Source organism: Amaranthus tricolor, chromosome 3 (genome assembly GCF_026212465.1).
Source record: "Amaranthus tricolor cultivar Red isolate AtriRed21 chromosome 3, ASM2621246v1, whole genome shotgun sequence".
NCBI classification, from domain to species: Eukaryota; Viridiplantae; Streptophyta; class Magnoliopsida; order Caryophyllales; family Amaranthaceae; genus Amaranthus; species Amaranthus tricolor.
Window position 1 is genome coordinate 4,899,832 of NC_080049.1, and position 11,950 is coordinate 4,911,781.

The following is an 11,950-nucleotide window of genomic DNA, read 5'->3' on the forward strand; positions in this document are numbered from 1 at the left end:
ATTGCTCATATTGGTTCTCTAAATATCACTATTTCTATGTCTTTACCTCTCACCAATGTTTTTTGTGTTGCTTCGTAATATCATTTCTCTTTCTTGTCTTTGTCATGATAATCCCATTCTAATACAGCTCTTTTTCATCATTTTTTCTTATAAAGGACATCAACACTCACAAGATTCTCACTACGGATACAATAACTTTGAAACTTATGAATGGCAACCATGAAGTCCTCCAATTTCTTGCTCAAATGTACATGTCTTCTCATGTATTATGGAACCATCATTTTAGAGAAAATTTGAAATCAATAAGTGAAAAATTTTAAAAAAAAATGAACCAAATAATCTAAGTTTTAAAATTATTCCAAAAGTAAGCGTGAAAATCTCAAACCTGTGGTTTGGAGCTATTCGCAGTTACTAACTGCGAACAACCAAATAGGACAAAATAGTTGTTCGCATTTACTAACTGCGAACAGCTATTTTGTCCTGTTTGGCTGTTCGCAGTTAGTAACTCCGAACAGCTATGTAATATTTTTTTTTCCTAATTTTTGAGTTGTTATTTGTTGTATTTGCATTAGAGACATTAGAATAAGTAATTACAAGTTAATGTATGTTTCAGGCGGCATGATTCATTGCCAAAACTCCGATCATTCGTAAGTGAAAGCTTGTAGCCGTTGTAGGCTATGATAAAGTAATTAAACATGTATATAAACAAAATACATACAAATGTTTGAAATATACAACTATATATATATATATATATATATATATATATATATATATATATATATAGTCGATCCAAATACACAAAAGTTAAACGTTGACGCTCACGACCCTCATCTACCCTATCCAACTGAGTTGGTCTTCTACACCTCCTACGATAGTAAGAGGCATTCGGGTGTCGCTCTGGCAGTGGAGGGGACTGGTACTGTGATGGCTGTGATGGCCCAGCTTACGAGGTCCCCGCAACGTCAACGGGGTATGAATGGTCCATCTCCTCCAAATGATAGTCATAAGCAGGAGATGAGATGTGCGTATGAGCGGTAGTCGGTGAGGACTCTGCAGCGACTTTCGGTATGAAGTGCTGGAACTGCGAGCCGACGAGCATGCCATGCGCAATCTCCCTCACTAGCTCGTCGTGGCTGTACCGCATCACTGTTGCCGCACCTTGTGCCTGCAATTAATATTTAGTTAATGTAACATTATATTATTTAATCGGCAACTTAATCATATAAATGCAAATGAAGACTTACAAATTGGGTCATTGTAGGCGCAGCAGGTGAGTAATGTGCTGCTGGAAGATGGCACGTGGTGTTATCCATCGGCGCGTCATGGAGAGGAACCACGGCATGTAGTTTGGTGTAATAGGTGCGCCATGAACATCGATCGACGCACCTTGTGCCAGCGACTCTATTCTACCATCCCAACGAGCGATGTGACGCCAATTGATGTCTATCCACTTTTTCGTACCCTGATTTTTGCGCGAAATCTGGTGCAGCTGAAGTTCAGTGTCACAAGGCGGTGGAATGCCCTGTACCAACCCATATTGGCGCAATGCCCGCTCTGGTAGATGTACTTCTACAATGTCGAAGCATATGAGTGGCACAGAAGCCCTCCATGCACCTGAATGATTCCCCGAGTGTTCGGGTACAACTGCGTAGGCTTCCGCAAGGTATGAGTCCCACAAAAAAGCTAAAATACATGTTATGAAAATTTAAGTGATATGTTAATTAAATTGTACTAATGTTAATGAGTACTGAAATATTTACCTGGTTGGTCGTAGCAGGTCTAACTGATCTCGGTAGAATCCGAGACCGGTGCCGGTGTGCTTGCGCGTCCAGCGTGCAAAATTCCACCTTGAACTGTACGCAGCATCTGGTGGGGGTTGTGGTGGAGGAGCAGTATCACCACGACCAACGGTTCTGTAAGGTTGGCCGATAAGAATATGCTCCCACGCCTACAGCTGAACATTGGAAATGTAATTAGTATGTAATTCAACTACAACGGATTAGAATTAAATGTTATTACAGCTGAACATTGGAAATTTAATTAGTATGTAATTCAACTACAGCGGATTATAATTAAATGTTATTTTTATTACCTGTAATATGACTACTGGCCCCACAATCTCCTTGACGTTCTTGTGGGCAGCACCACATAGCCTCCTATACAGGTATCCAAGGGCTGTGGAGCCCCAGCTATACTCGGCGATGCGCTCCCATGGGTCGTCAAGTAAAGTTAAGTAAAGGAGCTGTATTTGGTTGTTTGTTTTATCGGCAAACAACACAACTCCTATCAAGTATAAGAGGTACGCCTTGGCGTACCTCGAAATGGTGCCTTCATCAGCATCTTTAGAAGGTCTGAACTAACCACGTGCAGCGAAAACCGCTCCCCCTGATCACTTTCGGTGGAAGGTGCTCTCCCAATATGCGATGCACCATGTCACGCCAGCCTGATAGCTGGCGTCCGAATGTACACACGGCACGTCCCTCAATGGGAAGCCGCGTTAGTAAGGCTACATCAAGCAATGTGATGGTAGCCTCACCTAGAAGGAGATGAAATGTATGCGTCTCCTGACGCCATCTCTCGACCAGTGCTGTGATAATGGCACGGTCAACTCTGCCGTATGCAACGAGGTGAAAGTCGTATAACCTTGTTAGCTCTAAGTACGGGATGATCCTATCATCGATTACCCATGGAACGGAATCTGAATGCCTGGTGCCTAGCGTTTCTGCATCGGACACCTATGAATATTGACATATAAGTAAGTTACTTGTATGTTAGCATTAGTGAAATGCAAATCACAACTATCGTACACCTAACCTGGGCATCACAAAGAGGAGTACTCCTGTGCTCATGCTGCATAGTCAAGACACTAGGATCTAGGGGTCCTGGAGCTGCTGGATCCATCTCCTCTACTACTGTGTTCGCAGTAGCTTTAGTTAATATTACTATTATGTAATTATGTATAATATATATAAGATATTACCTTGAGTTATAAATTATCATGCTAGTATAATATATATAACATATTACCTTGAGTTACAAGTTCTAGTGTTGTGACCTTCGCTCCCACAACAACGACAATTAGCTCGTTTTTTTCTACCCTCATCCATTTCGTTGGCAATTCTCCTAGACTTAGGCCTCCCTTTACCCAGAATTTGATCGGGATCATGTCTAAGTTCAAAGCCCGTGTATTGCGGCCATGACCTCTTATCGATCATTGGCATATAAGTAATGTTCGTATGTACTTGCATAACTTTGAGATGTATAGCACGGATCCACGAACCTCTCATATGAAAGGTGTCGTTTGACGCAAACATCAAGTATATGTGAACAAGGTAGGTGGTATATCTCAAGTTTGTTACATGTGCACTTCATTTGAAGTCTACATGTTGAATCTTACTCCCCTTGGACGATCCTCTAGTTCCCCTTGCAGTCTTAACTTCGAATACACCACTTCTATAATCAAATGCGATTATGTCATAGAAATTTGACTTCTTAGTATTTCTATTGATAACCTAGTGGCATGCGCTGTGTACATGTGTCCTCTAAGTAACCATGCGCTAGCACGTTCACGTCTTTGAAAACGTACACCCTTCATCACATAGTTGAAAACTTCAGCTAAGTTTGTGTTAGTAACGCCATACCTATGACCTCCATCATGACACAACGACCACTTAGACATATCACCCATGTCATCAATCCAGAAAATTGGTTCTCGTTTTGCAGTCGCAATTGCCTTTAAACCATTCATTACCTTAACTTGTTGTCTTTGCTCAGCTTTTTTACCAAACAACTTCTTCAACTGAACATTACCCATAGCACGATTGAAGTTTCTAAGCAAATGGCGTAAGCAAAACCTATGATAAGCATTAGGTGGTTGCCACTCCGGCTCTTCCATGGTTGCTAAAATACCAGCGTGTCTATTAGAATAACGCATAAACCCATCCTTTGTGTGACATGCTTAAATACAAGCCATGAACCACGACCATGCACTTATATTCTCCTTCTCTACCAAGGCAAAGGCTAATGAAAAGATTTCCTTATCACCATCTTGGGCAATGACAGTCAATAAGGTATGACGATATTTACCAAACAAGTGTGTGCCGTCAATGGCGATAAGAGGTTTACAATAATTGAAGCCTTCAATGCAAGGTTTAAAGGCCCAAAAGACACGTTGGAAGGTCCTAATATTAGGTCTCACATTTACACCCGTGTCATTGTCCTCAAAATACCACTCAAGTACTAACCCCGGGTTGGAATATTGCAAAGCTTCTAAAAAGCGTGGAAGGAGTGAGTAAGAACCTTCCCAGGTCCCGTAAATGGACAACAGGGCTTGTTGCTTTGCACACCATGCTCGCTTATAATTCACATCCACACCAAAACGATCTTTAACCATCTGCCGTACGACAGATACCTTAATGGATGGGTCTTAGCAACACAATTTCTAATGACATTGTTAATGACAGAAGATGTCAGGTGAATGTGTCCAGCCGAAAAAGTGTCACTACCCAGTACACAAGAACCATGCTTACCCTTATACATAACAATACGCCATTAAGATAAATAAGAATCAAACGTAGCCCTTAGTCTCCACGAACAACCCCGCTTACACTTCAAATTAAGGACAGTTTGGTTCGAGGTCTTTGTTCTGTACTCCACATTTCTGCGAATATGATATACTCTGATAACTTCCAACAACGCTTCCTTGCTATCAAACATCATACCCTTCTCAAACTCTCCTTCTTCGGCGTATGTGGTATCACAAGCTCAAGTCCTCCATGAGTTGTCCTCCTCATACTCGTCTAAAGGTGGACATAGGGCATAAGGTGTAGGAGGAATGATTATAGGAATGTTGCCTAGGGTCATGTCATTTGCTAGCGCATCCTCATCGACATCCACATCGTCCTCGGAAGGATCGTCAATGAGCTCATTACTCTCATTTCCATCATCCCAAGGTCCCATCTCGGCGGTTTCTCCTAAGTTAACCATTGAATCAATTGAAACTTGATTCATAGGGGGTTGAGAAAAAGTACAAGATGCGGAAGAAACGAAGGGATTTACAGTTTCCTGAGTTAAAATATGCATAGGGGTAGGAGTAGGATTAGAAGCAACTACATTCCCTAATGGTACTTCTTCTACGTATAACTCCAAAGAGGGAATTTGGGGAGACTTTGCATGCTCCCACATTGCATTTATAACCTCATCATCCTCAACAGAAAAGACAAGCAATTCTCCACTCAAGTCATATTTAAAGCTTATATTACGGTACTTCTAGTAGGGTCCAATCCAATCTTAGAACATATAAAACGTTTAAAGTGGTTCAAATCCATGTTTGAATTGCATGCAAACAACTTACGTCTTCCCCCAACATAATGAACTTTGCCATTACTTTCTCGAATACAACCATTCCAAAAACATACTATAGTCACGCGAAATGATGCCATTTTCTACATTAATACAAAGAAAATCAACATCATCATCAACTTCATGCCCATACAAGTACATTATATTCATTTGATTAAAATCTTTTTTAGTCTAAAAATTATTAAAATCCATAATGTAACTAAGTTCATACATATATAATACACATAAAATCCAAATAATAAATCAATTCATAAGTTCATAAATAATATTTATAATACCAACATCAACATCAACATTTCTAATAATATTATCAACATTGAATTCAACTAATTCAACAACATTACTTCATAAAACAACATAAAGCTATAAAAACAATTAAAAATTACCTTCAATACTTATGGATAATTAAGAAGAGTCTTGATTTAACAACTAGTAACCTACATTTGAAAAAATAAGAAAATTTGATCATAACCCTAAAAAACTACATATACACCAAAAAACACAAACAAGTTTACATTTGAGCAAGCTAGAGTATCCCACGCTAATTTTGAAGTGCCAAATTGAAAGAGAAATGCAAGAATTGATGGATTAAATCAATGGTTTTAGAGGGAGAATGTCAAGTGTGAAGGTAGGATTCTGAGAAATGGGGAAAAATGAAAAAAAAGGAAGCTGATGCGTGTTTTTGTGCAGTAGGTGTGTTCGCAGTTAGTAACTGCGAACAGCCAAACAAGACAAAATAGTTGTTCGCAGTTACTAACTGCGAACAGCTCCAAGCCACAGGTTTGGAACGCTTACTTTTGGAATAATTTTGAAACTTAGATTATTTTACTAGATCAACGCACAAAATAATTAAACCCATTATAAAATATAATAATTCAAATTAATTTTATTCTTAACAGAGCTCTTTCCACACCTACCAGTCTACCACTAAATCCTCCACTCTTAGTCAAGCTCCCAAACATCCCTATGGCGCAAAGCTATGGATGAAGAGTTTGCAGCCTTAACAAAGAATAACACATGGACTCTTTATCCCATCTTCTTCTACCTCTAATATGATTGGATCAAATAGGTGTTTCTTATCAAATATAAATCAGATGGTTCGATTTGCTACCTTAAGACTCAATTAGTCGCCAAAGGTTTTCACCAACACCTTGGCCTAGTTTATATTGAAACTTTTAGTCCTGTTCTACAACCGGTCACCCTTAGAGTAATTCTTTCTCACGTTGTCTCTGATGGTTCGATTCTTCGCCAACTCAATGTCAACAATGCATTCTTATAGGGGTCCCTCTATAATGATGTTTGTATGACATAACCTACAGGTTACAGAACTGCATCTCGTCCCAAGCATGTCTGCAAATTACAAGGTCATTTATGGTCTTTGTCAAGCCTTACACACCTGGTATTATGAGTTAAATTACTATGTTTTATCTCATAGGTTCACTGCTTCTATGACCAATTCTTCCTTGTTTATCCTTAACTCAACTACCACACCCATATTTTTTCTTGTATATGTTGACATATCATTGTCATCGGACCTTCTCCTTCTCGTATTGATTCATTCGTTCACTATACCCACTCGATTCTCTTTAAAGGACTACTTAGAACTCCTATCCTACATTCTTGGAGAAGTCTTATCTCACCCCAAGGGAATCCTTCTAACCCAAAGAAAATAGATTGTCGACATATTGCACTATGCCAATATGTTAGGATGCAAAGCCACTCCCACACCTATATCATCCTCCCTTGACATGATTAAAGGTACTCCCTTATCATCACCCACTACATATCCAAATCTAGTAGGCCGGTCTCGTCAATACCTATCCATAACTCGTCCCGACATCGCTTATATTGTGAACTAACTATCAATTTTCACCAAGTTAGATTAAAGATCGAGCATCGCATATTTCGAATAACGCGTATTGCAAGTGATAATTAACTAGCCGATTTCCTCATCAAACCATTTCTTATAGCTCATATTTAACAAATTGCTATCCAAGATTGGCCTTGCTTCAGGCTCGTCCATCTTGTGGGGTGTATTAAAGAAATTATGGTTGATTATTGGAAGAACAATATTTTCATCAAATCCTTATTCCGTCAACTATCAATTCGTGGAGTATATCAAATCCATATTTAGACTATTAGCCTATTAGTTTTTTTTAATTAGACTATTAGTTATATTAGTTAGATTCTAGGATATATCGAGAAAAGGTAAAACTTAGGAGAAATTTAATTTGAAAATCTTCTCTCATAAAAAAATGTACTTATTTTTAAATGAAATAAGATTTATTCGTATTTCTTTTTAGAAAGTTTTCTCAGAATATTGCTAAAAAATAAAATAATTCCCACTTTGCATTATGTGGGAAATTATTTCCCACAATACTGTCCACGTGGAAATTTATTTTTTTTTTATTTTTCAGACAAAACCGCCACTTGAGATGGCGGTTTGCCTTAAGCACTAAACCGCCACATGAAGTGGCGGTTTGGTCAAGGCAAACCACCATCTCATGTGGCGGTTTGGTCCCTGGTAAACCGCCACTTCATGTGGCGGTTTTATTGTACTTGGAATTATTTTTTTTTTCATTTCCCCTAAATATTGAACGCAACCTGCATTAAACTAGTTCAATACCATCTATTCCATAATAATTATTTACGAACCAGCTTGATTTGAAAAAATTAATTATGAAAATAATGCGAAGATATATTACAATCATGGAAAGTCATACAAGAAGTTCAAATCATATAAGAATGTACAAAGTTTGTTAAACTACAACCCCCGACACCTTTTGTTTTGCGCACCGGTGGATGATGAAGGTGTGAACTCATCAACCTCCGCAATGACATTAAGAGCAGGAGCTCGTCGTTGACTAGCACGCTGATATGTGATGATCCTTTGCGGAGGAGATGGATGTGGAGGAGGAGTGGTGATGGAAGCTGGAGGAACGAATGGCGACATAGTACCGGATGTCGATGGCGATCTAGAAGACCGACCTCGAGTAGATGAACGCTGGCGACCTCTTGTGGACCGAGAACTGGATCCTCCAGAAGAGCTACCTCGGTGGGCTGAACTCCGTGGAGAAGAAGTGTGGAATGTGTCATCTACCTCGCCAATGACGGGTGGAGTCGGTATGAGGTACTCATAACCCGCCTGACTCAATGCATCGGTCAACGACGCGTTCATGGAGCGTAGGGTCTGAGAACATAGCCGATACCCCACATCAACTGGCGATGTAGAGGCCCTTTGAATCGTGTCATTGCGTTGTATGAGCACCGATCGGATACGCTCAGCCTGTTTGTTATCATTATATTGTTAAAACAGTCACTTAAAACTATTACTATATGTTATGAGTGTTGAAAGAAGACGTACCAGTAACGTAGATGCCGGATGCTAATGTGATCCTGGCTGCGCAAATGTGGTGTTCGTTAGGCGTAATATGGAGATACGCCTGTACCAACTCATGTACATAGCAGAGCTATGACCTGTGAAGTTATCTCCTCGAACCAATCTAAATGCTCGGTCATTCCACACATCTACATGCGATCTATGTCGTACGAGGTAGTTCTTGTCCCCAGTCCTCCGATCGATCGCATGTAGTTGAGGTTGGGTGTCACAGCCTTGCGGAATGACCTGCTCCAAACCGAATTGACGCATGACACGATCCGGAAGATGTAGCTTGATGATGTCAAAGCAAATAAGTGGACAACGCGATCTCCAAATCTCGTGGCCCGATGTACATATGTGCGGCAGAGCGTCCATCTTAGCCGCTGTGTAAGGCTGCCATGTCATCTGTAATAGAAATGAATATGCTCAGTATTATATAAAATTTATTCATAACTAATACAAATAGTAAATGTTAATAACCTGCTCGTCCCTTTGTCGATCAAGTGCGTCTCTGTAGTAGACGAGAGTATGTGGGGAGTGGGATCTCGAAAGATATACGCGAAGCCAGCTGCAAACAAATAAACAATGTTTAACATTTTCATGTATCATAAAATAGTGAAATTATGAATTTGAATAGTGAATTGAGTGTTGCTACCTTACTGCTAAAGGATCCATCCCGCGCCGATGCTGTGACCCTAACACTGGTTCAAAATCATCCGCGTCATCTTCCTGATCATGTAGCCCATCGGGTCGAATCGTCCGAATAATGGGCCTCCCTATATGAATGTGCTCCCATGACCATATCTGTAACAACATCAAGCAGCCACCAATGTCCTTGGCACCCTTATGAGATGCTCGACATAAGTTACGATACAGATACGCTAGGGTAGCACTTCCCCAACTGTACTCATCTATGCGCTCCAAGTCTCCCAGTAGAGGGAGATAGATCAACTGTACCGAGTCGGCGCTCTTGTCTGGAAACAAGATGCATCCAAACAGGTACAAGATGTAAGCTCGCGCATGTCTATCAACCGTCACATCCACCTCCCACTGTAACGTACTCGCTTGGTAGTGCTGACGAGTAACCAATTGGGCAGTGGAGCCCTCCCACGCAGCTAAGCTCCTGTGTATCGCCTGAAGCGTAAGCACTGATGGATCAACTGGGCTCGGCATCGCCATGATCGCTGTTACATACATAAGTGTTATAAAAATCATATAAATATTATCAGACTCAACATGTTATTACTATTTTTAAAAAAAACATACTTTGTTGACCTTCGAGGGCATGTTTTCTTATTATGACCACTAAATCCACAAAAGCTACACGTGTTACGAGAACGCGTCAACGGTGCATCCATTTCGTTCCGTATACGAGTTGATCACGGACGACCCTTTGCACGCTTCGTTAAGGAATCTGGAACAACTGTAGGAGCGTTCCAAGGATCGCAGGTGAACATGTCTGGAACGGGCATGAAAGTCTTCTTATATGTCGATACGTATTTTGTAGTGCGAAATGAAGGATTTTCCACCTTTTCCTGCAAGAACATGTGAGCACAGTAACTTGAAGATGGTTGGTTTCTGACATGAGCATGATGTTGCTGTGAGGTCAACCATGTAGGATTTTCCACCTTTTCCTGCTATCCAGTTGCCACAACCAGTGGTGACCTCAAATATCCCACGCACTATGTCATATATCCTAACATCATGAAAGCGTGCTTTTTCAGCATTATTATCAATCGTATCAGTTGGTTTCTTGGCATACACATGTCCATTGTCTAATCTGTTTCTCCCTAAATCCCTCCTTGTGGCAAAGTATTCGTTTACCCGGAAGAATGTTATCCTAACCAATGAAGTGATTGGGAGTGACCTGGCCCCTTTCATAACGCCGTTGAACGCTTCAGACATGTTTGTAGTTCTCACTCCATATCGATGCCCACCGTCATGAATCAAAGTTCATTGGCGCTCAGGAATAGAACCATCCACTAAGTACTTATACGCGTCCTCATTAAACTCTTTAAGGCGATTCATATAGAAATTATATTTTCAAATCTTTGTCTGTTCAGAAGCTTTTCCAAATAAGTTTTTGACTGCTATGTTTTTGAACTTCTTATGCAAGTTCGAAGCTAGATGACGTTTACAAAATCGATGGAATGCAAATGGCTCTTCCCAACCTTTTCCAACTCTATTCATTGCATGCAAAATTCCCTTGTGACGATCAGATATAACACATAAGTCGTCCCTCTTAGTGACATAATGCCTTATACAATCCAAGAACCAACTCCATGTGTCGTTGCTCTCTCCCTCCACAGCGGCAAAGGCAAGTGGGAACAACTGAGAATTTGCATCTATCGCCATAGCAATCATAAGTGTGCCTCTGTACTTTTCCGTACAAATGTGTACCATCTATAGAAATAAGGGGAAGACAGTGGGGAAAACCCTTAATGGAAGGTCCGAAAGCCCAAAAAATTCGGTTAAATATCACTATGGTAGGATCCATTGTCGGTTGGACTTCCCATTGCACCATTGTTCCTGGATTAGATTACATTAACGCCTGCAGGTACCTTGGAATCTCCTCAAAGGACTTATCCCAATCCCCAAATACTTTCGTTACAACCTTATTTTTGGCCAACCAAGCTCTCTTATATGTTATAACAAATCCGTATTTATTTTTTACAAAATTAACGATTAACTTCACCTTAAATGCTGGATCAACTCTGATCATATCCACGATAAGATCAGCAACAAATTCAAAAGTAAGGAGGGGATGGTCATCACTGTAATGTACTGAGCAATCTTGATTATGACCCTTATATTGCACAATCTTAAATGATCCGGTTGCGGTCATAACAGCTCGCATCCTCCATTCACAACCTATATCCTTCGCATTAGTGCATTGGATAACGTACTTTGAAGGCTCCGACTCAATTACACGGAAGTTTCTATTCTTAGAAATCGGCCATGCTTTAACATTCTACTTAAGGTGGTCTAAGGAGCTAAACTCTTGCCCTATCCTAAAGTCTCCATTTTCATTCATAGAGTTGTCATCGTTCCAAGTCATCCATGCATCAATCAATCTTTGATCAACCTCGTCAATTCTAAGCCAATCTTGAGATGGAGCACCATCTCTAATCGCTTCATCTAGAGTTTCTCTTCTTTCATCATTCTCTTCTGAATCAGAATCAATATGCTCATCCTCCCGATCTAAAG

General features: G+C 40.3%; 1 protein-coding gene across 1 annotated transcript; it reads right to left on the bottom strand.

Moving 5' to 3' along the window:
• Nucleotides 1–8,518: 8,518 nt before the first annotated feature.
• Nucleotides 8,519–10,289, bottom strand: LOC130808741 (serine/threonine-protein phosphatase 7 long form homolog). Its single transcript, XM_057674218.1, has 5 exons — nt 10,010–10,289; nt 9,399–9,927; nt 9,224–9,311; nt 8,729–9,148; nt 8,519–8,650 (listed from the first exon to the last, which is right to left on the bottom strand). Exons 2-4 carry the CDS (start codon nt 9,920–9,922, stop codon nt 8,750–8,752), a joined length of 1,011 nt encoding a protein of 336 aa, XP_057530201.1. The 5' UTR covers nt 9,923–9,927; nt 10,010–10,289; the 3' UTR covers nt 8,519–8,650; nt 8,729–8,749.
• Between the last annotated feature and the right edge of the window lie 1,661 nt (nt 10,290–11,950).

Bases quoted from the DNA above. Each gene is read 5' to 3' on its own strand.
- LOC130808741 (XM_057674218.1), bottom strand. From the start codon at position 9,922: ATGGCGATGCCGAGCCCAGTTGATCCATCAGTGCTTACGCTTCAGGCG. The intron at 9,312-9,398 runs GTAGCAACACTC...ATTTGTTTGCAG, and splicing joins ATGGATCCTTTAGCAGTAAG to CTGGCTTCGCGTATATCTTT. The intron at 9,149-9,223 runs GTTATTAACATT...TTTCTATTACAG, and splicing joins ATCGACAAAGGGACGAGCAG to ATGACATGGCAGCCTTACAC.